The sequence below is a fragment of the Poecilia reticulata genome, chromosome 6 (genome assembly GCF_904066995.2).
Source record: "Poecilia reticulata chromosome 6, P_reticulata-male-v2, whole genome shotgun sequence".
In the NCBI taxonomy this organism is placed as follows: Eukaryota; Metazoa; Chordata; class Actinopteri; order Cyprinodontiformes; family Poeciliidae; genus Poecilia; species Poecilia reticulata.
In genome coordinates this window covers 14,213,336-14,230,402 of record NC_088835.1, presented here as the reverse complement: position 1 = coordinate 14,230,402, position 17,067 = coordinate 14,213,336, and the positions used below count along the sequence as shown (strand labels likewise).

The 17,067-nt window shown below is 38.3% G+C and overlaps 1 protein-coding gene across 2 annotated transcripts in view; it reads left to right on the top strand.

Moving 5' to 3' along the window:
• Positions 1–17,067, top strand: part of kiaa1549la (KIAA1549-like a) — a 90,355-nt gene that overhangs the window by 41,991 nt on the left and 31,297 nt on the right. The window contains exons 7-12 of one of the 2 annotated variants that reach the window (XM_017305370.2): positions 303–471; positions 7,184–7,243; positions 7,961–8,121; positions 9,538–9,709; positions 11,670–11,830; positions 14,670–14,705. In XM_017305370.2, coding sequence (XP_017160859.2) covers positions 303–471; positions 7,184–7,243; positions 7,961–8,121; positions 9,538–9,709; positions 11,670–11,830; positions 14,670–14,705 — 759 coding nt within the window. The remainder of the gene's footprint in view (positions 1–302; positions 472–7,183; positions 7,244–7,960; positions 8,122–9,537; positions 9,710–11,669; positions 11,831–14,669; positions 14,706–17,067) is intronic. The other variant, XM_017305371.2, reaches the window with a different exon arrangement.

Genomic DNA, 17,067 nt, shown 5'->3' with positions numbered 1-17,067 from the left:
CTGTATCTAGCATCGTCGTCCACTTCGCTGTTGTGATTCTGTTACAAGAATGTCAGAGAAACCACACAGGTCTTATTATGGAGAGAATAAAACCTTGTTCATTGAAGGCCTGCTGTGCATTCTTTATGCGCGTCTTTGACATTTGGCATGATAGCTCTAGATATTTTCGCATGAAGGTTTAAATTATAAATGTGGCCTTGTATTTTGGTCTTTGCTGGAAAAAAAATCTGAAACCTTTCTGAGTGTTCTTATGTGCAGCAGAGAGCAGCATATTTAATTCAAGCTGGTGTGTTTGTCCGCAGATCCAGAGTGTGTCTCAGGAGTCTGGCTCGCCCTCGGTTACGCTGGTGTATGTGGTGAAAAACCAGGATGCAGTTCTTAATGGGACAATATCCAGTGGGCTCCTCAACCAGCTGACTGCAGAGCTGGTGGGATACTTCCTGTTCTATCCTCCGCTGGTGATAGCTGAGCGTAAGTACAGCTTCATTTTTTTTAAATGGGGTAATTTAACCCTTTCATGCATGAATTATGATCCTTTGTGTCAGGATTTTTTCCCCATTTTTTTTTTGTTGATTTTCTAAAGGCATAAAAAAAGGTAAAAATTTTATTTTTTTATTTTTTTAGGTGATCAGTTGTAATTGTCTCCAAATACAAAGTTGTCATTGGAAAAAAATACATCAATAGTATTGTTCTTTAGGGTTTATCTTTTTTGCCTGCTAGAGTCGTCTACAGTAGGAGGAGGGACCGGGTCGGTCCGCATGCTTTTTTGTCTGTCGGCCATATTGGATTTAACAAAAATAATTTCTTGCATTTTGCAGCTGATGGCCAGTAGTCGATAGTGTATTTTATGATGCATTAGTGTCCACTTCAGTGATCTGTGTGCATTTTTAACATAAAAATCCACAAGAAGCACAAGAAAATGACTTTTAGACAGCTGTCCTCTGTAGTGACCACTATGCATGAAAGGGTTAATTTGGCTGTATATTTGCTTCACCGCATGAAACCGAATGAAACAACTGAAAATGAATCATTGAAAGCCAGAGAAGCTCTGGATTTTGTTGACGAATCTTGATTTTTAGTTTTTGTGCAGCTCTGTCCTGCTGACACCTACTTTGGCTATGATTGTTTTCTGCCGTGAGCAGTCAGTAACTGTTTATGAGCAAAGGGGACTATACGGAAAAAAGTATTTGCTCAAAAACAGAGTTTTATTATTAAAAAAAACAACAACACAAAAACAAGTTTACATATTAAATTGTATTTGACATTTTATAGCAGCAATAAACGCAGATATAGATTCTTAAACTGAGATTTACCCCAGACTACACTAATTTCTATATGCCCCCATTACAGGAAGAGATTAAAACCTCGAAAAGGGTAAAAAAGAGAGAAACTGTATTATGACTTTAAAGTTTTCCCCTCTTTCACTGTTTTTGAGGGTCAGTTGAGCTGAAAACAAGCCAGTTCAAGTCAATGCATTCATGTCTTGTTTAAATAACCAGTTTCTTTGAAGAGTTTCTTAAGTCTAGAGAAAAATCTCAGAGTAACAATTCTAAAGTTTTTGGACTAAATGTAATAAATTAAATTAAGGATGCATTTTTTCTCAAGGGACAGAATTGCTCCTAAATTTTTTATAACCGTCAGATAATAAATGTTTGATAAAAAGAGAGTGTCCTTGTTTTCTGTTTTTAAATTTATTTGAGCAACCACAGCATCTACAGGTCAAGCTCACCACCAAATTTCATTTAAAAATATTGAGTGTGCATCTGCTTGGCTGCTGAAGCCATTATTGCGTCCATTCATCTATTTAATTAAAATGTTTCTGAATCAAATTGAATTTGAATTAAATCTAGTCATTCATGTCTTTTCCAGACTGAAAAGACAGATTATGTTTTTGTCAGTTATTGAGTATCTTTAGATATTTAGATCCTACTTCCTGTTGATAAACTGGTTTTGTTTAACTGATTTCTTCAGTAACTATATTTTCATATGATCAAATTTTACTACAGTTATATCTGGATGTAAACATAGCCAATGTTGTCTAATCCACTTTATTCTTCCTGTCATCACATTCTGTAGTAATGCATCCTGCTAGAAAAGCAGGTAGTCTCTTTGTATTAATTCACAGATGTTTGTCTCTCCATGCAAAAGTTAAAACAAACATGTACAGCTGCAGAATCATTGCAAAAACATTAAAAAAAAATATTTAGACTTCACATCATGTTGACTTGGCATTTTTGTTATTTTAGCATATTGTGGTAAACATAAACTATTCATTCAAGAAATAACATTCAAGGTTATTTTGATTGTCGTTGCATATTTGCATAATAAAAATATTAGTATGTCCTATCTTTATATTTTTATTAATAAAAAGAGAGTAAATGCTGAAGTACTTGCCAGATTTCAGGTATTTGTTAAGGAAAAATCATAAATAAATTGAACCCAATAACCAGTACACATCTCAGAAAATCTACAATGTAGCTTTCCTTGACTTGACTCAGTTGTACCCTCAGGCTGGAGAGTTTGAAAAAGTTTAAACACTGAGCCTACTTTCATACTTCATGGTGTTTTTTTCCTTAATTTCAGCAGCAGTAAGAATAAAGAGTGCAGTGAGCGTAGCTTGGAATCTAGAAAGGAGCTTTCGCCCCTGGAGTTTTATTTCAGTTTTGAAAGGCTTAGGAGGAGAACGAGGACCACTAGGAGACCAGGACATCGTTATTGAAACAAGAAGAATGTTCAGCAGAAAGCTGAACCAATAAATCCGCTTGGTTATGGATGTTAACAATAAAAAAATAAAATAAAATAAAAAATACAGTTGTTTGCTTATCTCCCAGAGAAACTAAACAAGAAAGAATTCAGTTTCCATCCTAATATATTAATAGATTATATAACCTTTACTTTCCTTTGGTCCACTTGTACTGCTGCTAGAACTTCTAGCTAAGAAAGACTTTGAAATAATATTTGTTTGGTCCCCTCATGACCACTGAGTACTCAGGACCAAGTACTCAACTGAAAGGCAATGCAAAAAGCATGAATTATCACATGTTTAACCTGTTCCCCAAACACAAAGATTACTTGAAATAAGGCATCTAAAATGTACTCCAAGCATCTTTGTCAAATTATAAAACAAATTTTACTCAAATGTATTAGCAGTCAGAGGCTTTAAATAAAACCTCAGCACTATCCCTTGTTAATCCATGATTTCAGTCAGTTATGAAGCTGTTGTGGTATTCAAGCGTAAGTTGACGAGTAGCAACTAATTTTTTCAACAGTGCCTGATCTGTTCAGCAGCATCAGGCACCACAAGCGGCCAAACACATGGGACCAAGAGAGACCGCAGCATCAAAGTTAAAACTCTGTTTGATGTGTCAAATGAGTGTGTGATCTTCAACTCATTATAGATTTACTCCACTAAGGGGCAAAGGAAAAGATTGGTGCTTCTTTGAGGTTTGGAAAGCGCTGGGGGTTATGATATGCTTATTATCAGGACAAGATCATAATTTTAGTTTTCAAAGAAGGAATGGAGGATGAGAGAAGTGATGGAAATGTAGTAATTTAGTCATTTTGTAATTTTTGTTTTTGCAAAATCGATGAGTGCTTCTTTTGTTTTTAATCCAAAAATTGAATAAGTTAGTCCTACCCTTTTCATAAATGTTGCGTGTGTTTTATTTGATTCCAGCTACCCAAAGTGAATGGCCCCCACACTCCAGAGTTGGATCAAATGATCTTTGTTTATATTCCATCGCTCCTTCTGATGCCATCTGTGAGATTTTTTTTTTTTTAAAAGGGCAAACAGCTGCAGAGCTCCTATCATCCCAGGCCTGCCTTGGGCAATCTGTTGTCCGTGTTCCCCAGATGAGCTAATTTTAGCAGAGTGAGATTAGATTAGTATCTGTTGGTGTGTGCTCTCAACACCCAAAGGGCTCAAACATCACACTTTGCTTGGTCACATCCAAATCCACTTAGCGTCGCCACAGAACGCCTTCCTGTTCTCCGAAAAATCACTGAATGTTTCGAGTGGTGAAACAAAAAACAAGCAATGTATGGTAGCCTATTGGATGACTGACTAAAAAAATGATCACAGCAGTGATAGCAGCTAATATCCCAGGTGTGTTTTGGATGGTAGTTACTTTTAGAGCATAAATAGGTAAACATTTATGTGAAGGATGAGTCTGTTTGCATGTTGAGAGTATTTCTTCACACCACAAAGCTACTTCCTTCATTCTGTACCAGGTTCATTGTCCCAGAATGAACTCTGGAAGTCAAGTGCAGTTACTCATTTGCCTGTACATTTTAATAAAATTTTAACTTTTGCACTGCATAATGAAGAAGACAAAACACTGCAGTTTGTTTTCCCTGTTCTGTCCTGTCAGGCATGCGTCATTGGTTAATTTTCCAAGGGGAGCTGCATTGCATAAAGTTAATTAGCTTTCAGCTGGACTGGCATGTCCGCTTGTAGGAAGTCTACATCTGTGTTTCTCTCTCTTTCATAAGAGTGCTTTCCTAAACAAGACAGGTTGATAGAAAGACAAATTACATCATAATGTTTTGTTTCTTCTGGTGTTCCAGTCCAGAATACATTTATATAAGGTTGGATTTTTTTTTTGTCTTCTACTATTTTGGGAGCATCCAAAGCTTCTGACATTGTTTAAAGCTTAAAGTTATTCCAGCATTCTCCTGTTGCTGTTCTCTGTGGTCTTTATGAAGCTCTTTGTTCCCTAATTTACGTCAACAAAACTCTGAGGTCTTCACAGAACCGCTGTATTCATACTGAGATCATGCTTCACACAGATAAACGGTGGCAGCTAATTTGCTAAATTCTGATTGGTTTTTCTGTAGTTCATTAAAGAGAATCAAATCAAATGTGACTGAGTGCATTTGCACACCATGCTATTGAGATACTTATTTGTGAAAAAATTGAACCAACCTCCCGTTCCTCCACACTTCTTTGTGTGGGTCGGTGTGTTGGCCTCGCTAAGTCTGATTGTTCCTTGTTTTTAAGATTAAATTCAGACCAAACACGTTGCCTAACAGAGTCCAGTTTTAAACAAGACGTTTAGTGTTTGAAGGGAAGTAACTGGAACCTGTGATTTTCCTCATCTTTTTCTAAAGTCTTCATTAAAAAGAAATCTGATGCTCTTCGTGCCTTATCTCCCGTGTGTGTGTGTGTTTTTTTTTGTATTAAACCTGAGCAGAACATTTCCTATTACTCTACATTTTCCATCCTCTTTCTTTTTGCATATTGCAATTAAATTTCCAACAACCGCGCTGATAAAATTAATATGGCGGATTCATCTGGGCATTTTCACAGATTCTGCGAAGAACTCAGATGGAGAGCCCTGAACCTTCACACTCCAATGCTGTTGGAGCGTGAAGTGTTTTTATGAGCTTGTTTAAGTTAAGAGGAGAGAGCGGTGAATGTAAATGTGTTCTCATTTTTCTTACTTGTCTCTGGACGATAGTTTAGAGCAGAAAAAAACGCTGGCTAAAGATACTGTTTGCTTGCTGTAGTCCTGACTTGGTCTCATGGTAAGCTGGCGACCGATTGGGTGAGGTGGAAATAGGACGAAAGACGTTGCCAGATGAGATTGAAGTCGAAAGACAGAGGGTGTTATGGTTTTTGTGTGTGTATAGAGACATAAGGAGACAGCTGTCTGGGAATGGAGGAGCAGGTATTTCTTAAAACAGGCTGACAGAATAAAATGTGGAGCGTGTCGGTGTTCATTACAGTGCTGCTTCACACAACTTTACCAATGTTGCATTTTCTTTGCGTGACTTGAAAGGCCTTTCGCCCGTATGCTAATTATAACATATTTTTATTGCAGCTTTTAAAATCCAATTTGCATGGGAAATAGTGAGAAATAATGTATTCTGCAGGAATTGATTGCTTTTTTCTTTTTTTTTTTGCATAGTTGCTTTTCTTGCATTAAGCTGTAAATGATACCATCACTGGAAAACAAACAGTATATAAAAGTGCTTATGTTTTCAATTGACTGTCTCAGGTTATAATATCTTGAGACAAATTATCTTGTGCTGGACTCCAAATAAGGCAGGGGGTCTGTATTGCGAATATTCCGCACTACACAGCGACCAAATTCCTTTTCTTAATCCTGAGATGTTTTATTGAACATAATGAATGCTCTCACAGTCAGACATTTCTCCCTTTTCTCATTTGAGAATGAAGGATGCTTCCCCAGTGTCTGAGTAGTTGTACGGTGGTTCTTATCTGCAGAGTTATTTGGTGGCAATAAAGCGAGATAAATTGCACCGGCTCTTGTCTGAGCTGGCCATTTATTTTAGTGACAGCTTTGGATATTGAAGAACTGCAAGTGTTCATACATGCCAGTTCTTTTATTTACTGTTTTGATAGGGCAGATGGACTGACTGACTGACTGACTGACTGTTTTGCCAGTATTGTCCACATTTTCAGAAATAACTTCAATGATACCCTATTCTTTGTCCAGTGATATTTGTTCACTTGTTGGAGTTTTTACTGTGGTCTTATGAAAACATAAGGATTTTGGGACAAGAGATAAAGAGAGTGGTCTGAAAAATAATTTATATATATAAAATGTCTTGATGTGTTAGGGATCCTTTCTAAATGCTGACAGATTTCAGATAGTTCTTTGGCTTTCTAAGTCTTTTTGCATACAATTTTTGATGTATTAACTATTAATTCCCTTTAATATTTCATCTTCTAGCATCTGTAATATGTACTAATTAGTTTTGATGGGTTTTTTTATGTCTGTGTTACTTTGGTTGTTACCAACTTCTGGTGTAAATTTAATGTCAGTTCACAAAGCCCCAATGTTATTTAGTAAACATACAATGTCTATGAAGGCAAAGGCTGTTGTCATTTGAACAGAGGCTTCATATAATTCCAGTGTGTATATTTTATTGTGCTAAATAAAAAATGCCCATCGATACTTTAGCTTTTTTAATAAATGATGTACCTATATTAAATTTATTTCAAATTTGTGAAACTCTGTAAAAATATATATACTACTAAATTTAAACAGTGTCCATTACCGATAAATTATATGAAACTTGTAAGTTGTGAAATTTTTCCAGAACCTTAAAAACAAAATGTAAAAACTACTGATTGAAGTAAAGTTAGATTCCTGGGTGTTCAAAAGTAAATGCGACGTCTCTGTCTCTTTACCTGTCTCTCTGTCTGTCTCTCCAGCTCTTGAGTACCACAATCTCAACACATCCACAGCAACCAGGAGCTACTGGGTGATCACAGGTAATTTGCTCCTGAACAGATTCTGCAAAACCAATTGTTGCACTGATTAGATAACACCAAAATGCCTTTTTCGTACTGCTCTGTGTGTTTCTTTGCATGTTTAGCAATCCACCTCCATCCATCCATTCTTTTTCTTCTTACTCTCTCAGTTCTGAGTCACTTTAGCTGCGGAAAATCCCATTGATGTATAATTCACAGTTTCCTGACTGGGGCAGGGGGAGAGATCGCTTCATATCACATCAGGGACGGCTGTGAATGATGCTGCTGCGTGAGAGTGTGTGTGCGTGTGCGTGTGTGTGTGTGTGTGCGTGTGTGTGTGTGTGTGTGCGTGTGTGTGTGTGTGGGTGTGTGTGTGTGTGTGTGTGTGTGTGTGCGTGTGTGTGTGTGTGTGTGCGTGTGTGCGTGTGTGTGTGTGTGTGTGTGTGTGATGTCTGTCCACTCATCCATCTCACTTATGGTCTGTTGCAAGAGCAGCTCTCAGGAGGAAGATCATCTGTCATTTCTATTGTTATACCAATCACACATCTCTAACTTCTCTGACTTTTTGTCTTTCTTGAAACTGTTTTTTTTACTCATTTTCTCCTGCTTTGCTTTTCTTTATATTTTCTGCTCCCAATCCTTTACTCACCCACTTTTTCTTTTTCCCTTTTTGTCTGCCTGAACGCCTCTTCCCCCCACCCCCTAAATCTGTCTGTCATTTCTTGTCTCCTTGCTCAGTGATCCAGGATGTGGACAGCTCCTCCCTGGAGGCCAACTACCAGAGCTTCGCCAGTCTCATGGAGCAGCGGCTGGCTGAGCTTTTCCTCGTTGCTGGCAGGCAGGGCTCTCGGTCAATGAGGTCCCGGCGGGCCACGTCTGTGGGCGGCTACACCGTGCAGGTCAGTAGAGATTGATCATTCTTTTTGTAGAAATACGATGTCAAGATGGCATCACAAACAAGTAAAGGCTGGAGTAAGGATATTGTAAACATGCTCGGTCTTTTTGTTCAGATCTTTATAACGTCCTCACCTCTTCACAGGGTTTTTCATATATTTCCAAATTTGGGAGAAATCTTATATTTAATAGTGGGAGATTGAATGGTCCAACCTTTGACACCTGTAGAAGTTCCCTAAATTATACCCTTCTATAAGGTACAATGGTACATCTGTCTCAAGTTTCTTGGAAAATAGTACTGTAAGTTCATGTAATTTGTGGTATGCGAATTATATGCATTCAGGCAGTTCAATTTGACTTAAAAAGGGTGTTTTGCTCTTTTTTCTTCTTCTGATAAAGTAAATCATCATTTCAAAGTTGCTTTTCAGACATTATGTAAATGTGATATTTTTTTCCTAAAACTTTCGCTTTGGAACTGAACTTTTTCTCAGTCTCTTATGAAAAGGTTTGAATGCATGCACTACCACAGACAGCTCCAGATTTAGAAACCTGGACAGCGCTCCGGGGGGACCGAAGGTGGGACAGCTAGTAAGGAATCCTGTCAAAAAATAGAGGGGAGTTGTATGTTTGTAGAACAGAGGCTACAGCCAAACATTTTTTTTATGGTCAAATCTAACCACCAGCTACTTTTAATAAAAAAAAAAAATGCTTTTTACGTAATTTCTTTTTGATTAATTAACTCTACAGCTCTAAAATTAAATTGAATTGGTGGAGGAAGACGTTGGAATGATTCAATTTAAGCATGAGATGATGATGAGCACAGAAATCTTTGGTGAGCAATATTTTCTTTTGCGTCACCTCCCCGCTTGGTGCTCCGTATTGTTCACATTACGATGACATTTTATTCATAGTGACCCGCATGCATTACAAACCCTCGCGGGTTTTTACGGTCTTCACAGTTGAGCAGTTTTATGGCTGCTGAGTGGAGGAGGAAGAGCTTCTCAGAACTGTCAGAACGTGCTGGGTAGTAGTCAGATGAATAAACCTCCAGCTATTTAATAACTCGTATCCTTTTTTTTAATGACAAAATCAAATTACTAAACTTGATTAAAGCTGTTATGTTTTAAAAAAAAACTGTTTGATGTATGATGAAAGGAAATTGAGATTTCATGTGACTCGTTTATCCTTGAGAGTCTTCAATAAATCCATTCATCTCCCAGCCAATGCTCGACTTGATCAAAGCAAAAAAGAAATTGAGCTACAGACGCGGCAATCTATCGGTTGGAGAAGATAAGGGATTTTGTGTGCAACTTGCCTACAGATTATGTTTTCTTGATGGTTAACAAGGCTCAAAGCTTTTCTTTTTTTTTTTTTTTTTATTTCTCTAAAACTATGATGCAACTGTGTCTCCCTACTCCCAGATGGTGAGCATGCGACGGCTTCCAGGTCCAAAGAACCCAGCAGAGATGACCTACTATGCACAGCTGAATGGATCCCCCATCACAGGATCTGCAGCTGCAAAGACCCTCAGCAGCCTGGATTCCCAGACCATGGCTCTGACACTGGGATACTTTGTGCAAGTGCAGGCCGAACGTAAGCTTGTATTTATACTGTCATTGCTGCATTGCATGTTTGTTATATGTATTTAAGTCAAAGCAAGCATCCATTATTACCTCCATGGCTGCTGTGTGATGTTTACGTGCTGCTTCTGTACACGCGGGTCGCTTCGGGGGCGTAAACAGCTCACACACAAGTCTGGTTGCGGTTTCATTTCATTAGTAGTATGAAATGCAATGCCAAAAGCCAAAAAAAAAGCTGATTTCAGCAAAAAATCTATCCATCCATCCATTTTCTTGACACCCTTGTCCCTTAGTGGGTTCGGGAGGGTTGCTGGTGCCTATCTCCAGCTAACGTTCCGGGGTTCACCCTGGACAGGTCGCCAGTCTGTCGCAGGGCAACACAGAGACACACAGGACAAACAACCATGCACACACACACTCACACCTAGGGGCAATTTAGACAGACCAATTAACCTGACAGTCATGTTTTTGGACTGTGGGAGGAAACCGGAGTACCTGGAGAAAACCCACGCATGCACAGGGAGAACATGCAAACTCCATGCAGAAAGACCGGGGCCGGGAATCGAACTCAGAACCTTCTTGCTGCAAGGCAACAGCGCCACTGTTACCAACTGCGCCACTGTGCAGCCCGCAAAAAAATCTAAATTGAGCAATTAAGACCTGCTGTGGGAATATAGCCATTGTATACACACAAAGGTCATTCAGTCGGAACAGAGCTGTGGTTGGTTTATGAACAACATACATTTTGTTTGTTTCTTAAAGACTACACAGAGTATTAGAAATCACTGCTTGAGTGATAATATGAAGAATTTATTCAAGCACGCTATTCCCTGGTGGGTTGGTAGTACAAATGTTGTAAAAAATACTATAAACACAATATTTATAAACAGTAGGAAGCATAAGTAATGTTTGCATTTTCTGACGTTTCCATGTGCTTTCCTTCCTTTCCATGTCTGTCTCCATTACATCCCGGTCCCACCATTGCACATCTGCGTCTAGTTTCAACAGCATTTTATAAAAAGACAAAATGCTACCAGATCTATCTGCTGTTATCTTCCTGCACATATGACATTGTAACATTAACAACTTGGTCAACAACATAGGCAGGCTGCAGAAATTGTTTTTGGATAGGTAACTTCGGATTTATATTCAAACATAATGTTAAAAATATCCATGCATGTTTTTGGTGGCTTTTTAGGTCATTGTAACTCAAAAGAACAGAGTATTCTCTCCCTTTGACTTGCATTTTCTCATTTTATAACTTATCTCAGAAACCTCATTACACTTAACTAACTGAAGGAAACATTGGATTTGTCAGCTCTTCCTAAAGTGTTGATGCTGAGAAGAGATCACAGTGTTCTTGGCAAACACTTTCTTTCTGCCTCTCGATGGGTAGAGAGGAGGACAATTATATTCATGCGTTCAATGAAAACACATGCTATCTGCAAACAGCTCTGTCATAGAAGAGCTTCACAAGTAAGCAGTTGAAAAGAAATTCAAGAGAGAAATACTCATCCTTTTTTATGTGTTAGATTGAAGAAAATTGCCGCTAGATTGTTAAAAAGATTTAATTTCACACATTTTAACATACCCTTCACTTAATTTTAAGAAATTTGTATTAAAACATACTTGCAACTCTTTTTAGTCTTTATAGTGAACATACAGCCATCAAAACTGCAAGCTCTCATTGCCTCGCTTTGTCAGACGAAAAAATAAATCCACGTTTTCGTCACAGTTTCACCGGTTTGTCTACGGTGTCGTTGTCAGCAACGCATGAAAACATCAGTCTAACTAATCTGGTTTAGTTAGACAATCACTGAACAAGATGTGAACCTAAAATTGAGCCTTGGGTACACCTAAAAATGCAACATTTAATACATTCTTCATCAAGCTCACTGATATCTGTTGTTTACATATCGTACCAGATTAAAACTGCTGTTAATTTAATGTTATTTTTTTTCCCCCATGTGCAGCTGTGGTGAAGACACCACCCAGCAACCTGTGGATCATGGCCGTTCTCACGCCTCTCTTCTTACTGATGGTGGTGATTGGAATGGTGGCCTTCATCCTGTGTAAAAGAAACAGAGTCATTTTTAAATCTGGTGCATTTAGGACCTTCAAAACGCGCTCCAAGGTAAAATCCCGAAACCTGTTTCGCTTTTCCTGTTTGTTTGTACTGACCTATTTGTATTTTGCAGCTCTTCTTCTTTTTGTTCCTCCTTCCCTCTGTGATTGCTGTAAATTAGTTGTTTTCCTGTCACCCTGAGATACACAAAGCTCATCAATTCAACAAATCTGAGTGATTTAATCTTCTGTAAGGCTCTGACAAGATTACATAACTCTGTTGCGAGTGACATAGGCTGACAGAAAACTGACTGTGTCAAGCTGTTGCTGCAGGACAGAAAAATGAATTTCATTTCTGCCGGCCTCACTCATTTGTTTTCTCACTACCCAGTAGCCTGTGGTCATTACTAATCATGCATGCTGCAAAGACCAATCGGCTGCAAAGAAACGGGCAGGGCTCACTGTACTGGAAGGAAACCTCAGGGTAATGCTGGCTCTTCCACAAAGACGGCGTTCACTGAACATCAGCTCACTGGAGTTTTAACTGAAAATCAATCCTTTTAAATGAGCATGTTTGTAATAGATTGCCAACAGATGGTTTGGTTCGGTCAGATGGTTGCCCTGGATGCAGTGCACGACGCCAGAACAGCAGCTGCTTGTGCCGTCGCGTTCAGTGAAGTGGTAAACAAGCAATGAGCGCGCCAGCCTTATTTGTTCTGAAAAGCCTCTTGAATTAGCTTAGATGTGATAATCCTAAAGCAGAGCTGGCATTTCTTATCACCATTAGAGGTCCAGCATAGCTGTTTGACCAAATATCTTCACTTGACCACATTTGTTTTGAAGTTTCAGTCACATAAACTGATGAAGATGTTTATTTTAATGCAAAAAAAATAAGCCAGTGCAAAAAGATATTTTCCTCACAAGATTAAATATATATATCCTTCTTTTGGGAAAGAGGCCTAAATGCAACCCTTCAAGTATTTGGTTTCGGTTCCAGGAGCTGGTAAAACCATTTTAACAGTGCGAGTGAACAAATTTTCAATTTTATCCCTAAAGCTGTTCTGTTCTTTGTCATAAAACCAATAATGAGGCAGTACAATGTAAATACCGCAGTGTTTGATGCCCACCAAACATAGCGACTAGTCGGATTGCCAAAAGACCAAAGAACCGTCTTCCACTTGAACATGGAGTCTCCCACATGCTTTTTTGGCTTAATCTTCTCAAGCCTTGACATGAATTTGCTTCAACGGTGGTTTTCTTATTGCCGCTCTCACATAAAAACTTTGACTGGTGATAAACCTGAGCAAAAATGGTTGTCTGCAGAATCTCTCCCATCTCAGCTGCTGAAGCTTGCAGCTCCATCGGTGTAGTGATACGTATTCTGGTGGGTTCTCTCACTCGTCTCCTTCTTGCACGGGCAATCAGTTTCTGAAGACAGTCTGATCGGGGCAAATCTATACGTGTCATATCTCCTCCATTTCTAAATGATGTTTTTACCTAAACTCCTGAGAATGTTCACTCAGAGCTTTAGAGATTTTTTTTTTGTTTCCATCCACTGACTTGTACTTTTCAGTAATCTTTTCTCTGATTGGCTTAGAATGTTATTTTGTCTTCATTCTGTAATGATAGCCAGGAACACTGATTAACCTTCCAGGTGTCTATAAACTATGATCACTTAAGACACTCTGACTACACTCAGATAAGCTCCATTTCACTCATTATTAGACTTCAATCATCAACTGGATGGACATCTGTTGAATTACCATATTTTCCATAGCGCACCTAAAAACCTTCAATTTCCTCAAAAACCGACAGTGCGCCTTATAATCCGGTGCGCCTTGTATGTGGACCAATATTGAGCCACAACAGGTCTAGCAACTACGATAAGCAGCCGCCGACTTCATTTCCCGTTTTTATTTGTGTAGAAGAAGAAGTGCGCGGTGCATGCTGGGATAGTTGTCAGAACGCTGGTTTGTTAATAAAGTTTGATAATACATTTAAAGCCAGGGGGCGGGGGGGAGACAGAGACTGCGACGGCAGCATGTCGGTTGGTCTGTGTTACCCAGAAAGCATTTGGGCATAATATCGCAACACCAACACCGTGAGTGAAACAATGACTGGGGCAGCCTACTATATAAAGTACTCGGGGACCACTTCTTTACAAATGTGGATGTGTAATAATAGAGTATGGAACAAATTGGCAACCCAAACTGAAGCGTCTATTCTATTCGCCTTATATCTGATATAATGTTTTAAAATAGGCCATTCATTAAATGTGCGCCTTATAATCCGGTGCGCCTTATAGTGCGGAAAATACGGTAGGTTAGGGGAATATTTATACTATCACTTATTTCACGTTACATGTTTTTATTTGTCGTTTTGTTAGAAATTAATTTTCACTTTCACATTCAAAAGTTTTTTTGTGAAGTTTTTGCATAAAAAAAACATTTTTTTTAATTTGTTTTATCATGATTGATTTACAAAAGCAACAAAAACGGTGAAACATCCAAGGGAGTGAATACTTTTCAGAAGCACTGTAAATGGGAATTTGATATCTGCATTCCTTCTGATAAATTAAAACTTTCATTGATGAAAACAATTTAAAATAAAATAAAAATTTGAAAGATACGATATGAGAAGATTACTACATTGGCCTCTAGATGTCTTGCTTTCTCAATAATCTGTGTAAGCAAAAAATAACATTTTTATTTTTGTTTTTTAAATCTAATAGTTAAAATTATTCATTTTATTTTCTTACACTATTTTTCTCTTTCTTTGCACATGTGGGTTTTCTTTTCTTTAAATCACTTCCAGTGACCTCATGAATGGCTGCAGCCACCCACATAAACTTGCATTGTTTTGCACAAAGCCCTTCCTGACCTTGTTCCTTTGACTCTCTCCTTGTTTAGACGTCATATCGAAGGGAAGGCAGTTACCACCACCAGGTATTCAATGAAACAACCGCCCTGGTGGATTGTTTGGCTGATTAAGTGACTGAATGAATCAATGAATGAATGAATTGGCTGGCTTTTCCTCTCTGTGCTGCCAGTTGATGTTGCTGGGCAAAACCTGCATGTAGCTGCTGTGATGTAACATATTTCTGTTCTCATTGCTGCAAGATCAATAGGAGGAGGGAGGAATGTTTTAAGATTTCTTACTGTTTTGGCATCCACCCAACGTGACTGAATTACTAACACAGGCAGAAAGCCATAAAAGAAATGCGCTCAACATACAACAGTATGTGATTACTTTTGTACAAAAAACTTAAGCTTGTGTCGTTGATCAGGACCTCTGCTTCTCTTTCAAATCAGTCGAGTTATCTTGTCAAACAGAGCTGCTCCAATCCCTCAGCAGCTCAGCAGGGATGGCTGACATCCAATCAAACCTTTTGATATGAGCCTTTCTGCTAAATAATCTTAGCATGAACTCAAACAGAATGGCTAAGACCAGCAGTAAAAAAAAAAAAAAAGAAAACCATTTAAATGGCATCCATAGAGAAGGTATTAGCGTGGATTTTGTTGCTCCACTGGAGGATGTCAGCTTCTGTATTTGCGTCCTATTTTGGTCCAGACCTTCTCCTCCCCCAGCCCCCTGAGAGGCAAAGTGAGCCGGGGAAAGGATGGATGTGAGGATGGGTAGGCGGGACATGTTGGTGCGTAATGGGGCTGTTGTAACGCCGCAGCACAGCGGGGTGTAAACATCCCAGAAAATAGAAGTACATTTTGTGTTTTGTGTGCTTCTGTGTGTGTGTGTGCTTTTTCTTTCCTTAAAGTGATGTATTAATATGCTATTGCTCCCAGGTTTATTTGCTCAAGTAACCGATATTATTGTAAACATTTGATGTTACTTATTCTGGATTTAACAACTGACTGCATCAAATATTAATAAACAAGGGGCTGTAAAAGTGGTGCCAGAAGGCTGCGGTCGCATTTTTACCCACTCTAGTTTTTCCCTTCTTCTTGAAGTCGCCTCTAAAAGCAAATGAGCTACAGGACTTTGTTTGCTTGTGGAAATAACGCAGAGGCTAAAAGCAGATTAAAATGTAGGGTTTGTATACGATTACATGCATAAGTTACACAATCATCGTGGCAATGAAAATGTTATTTGTCTTTTAATTATTCATTAGGAATTTTTCAAAGAGAAAAAACTTGTGGCACAAATACAACAGGAGTCTTTTCATTAAACAAACAAAAATAAACCTGGCTGTACATGTTTACTAATATTTGGTTAAATCTCCATGTAAGAGAGTCGGCATTTTGCTGAGGAGAGTCGCTCCTCAGCAAAATGCCGCTTATATCCGTCTACAAGCTTTTGATCCTTTTGATTCCAAAATGATTTTTGGGATCACTTTGTGGTCGTTCACATAACTATTGTTCATACTTGCACTGTAAAGTGGAAGCAAAATGACACTAAATATTAGCTGTTCCATTGGACTTCATTTAGGATTTTCAGGAGGAAGGAGATGTATGAAAATACATGAAAAACAACAACAAAAGTTTGTTTTAAAAATACTTTGATAAGCATGCACCATTTTCCTTCCACTATTCTCTTATTTGCTTGTTTGTGTATGAAACATGGAACATTTAGAAGCTAAAAACGACCTAATCAAGGCAATGCATTTTCCTTTGTAGTTACATCTTTTCATTTGTATTTTTCTGATGTTTCTATGAAAATCTATAAAGAAAAATTAGCTCACTATGAAGTGTTAATTTAGCTTTTTGCTACACTCAGATTGGACAATATACAAGACTTGGATGCAGGTCATTACAAAGGAGATCAATCCTAATCTTTTTATTTTAATTGTTGGATTTGATCTCATGTTTTGGAATCAGGTTTTGAAAATACTGATGGTGAAATGATAAAAAACAAAACAAAAAAAAACTGAAGAGTTGCCACAAGTATAAATAAACAACACTCTTGTCAACCTTCAGTCTGTGCAGTTGAATTTCCACATGATCTCATCTGACAGCCTCGATTCATTTACGGTCTTGATTGGTCCAGATACAAATTGTGTGCTAATCATTTTTTAATTTGCCCCGGGAGAATATTAACAGGAGTCAATATTAAGGAGTGAAGTGATTTTTCAAAGCTGCCTGAGCACCGACTAAATATGAGCCCAGTAATAGACTCCCACTCGTTTGATCTGCTGTGAGGTGTATTATGTGTGTGCAATGTGCTCCCATCTGCCTTACGATCAGTCACTGTGCTTGACAAGCTGAAGCTGCTGATCAATAGTGTGGTTTATATGATGTTTACATGTTTAGTTGGGCATTAACAAGTCTTTCTGCTACGCCTGAGTCACTTCAT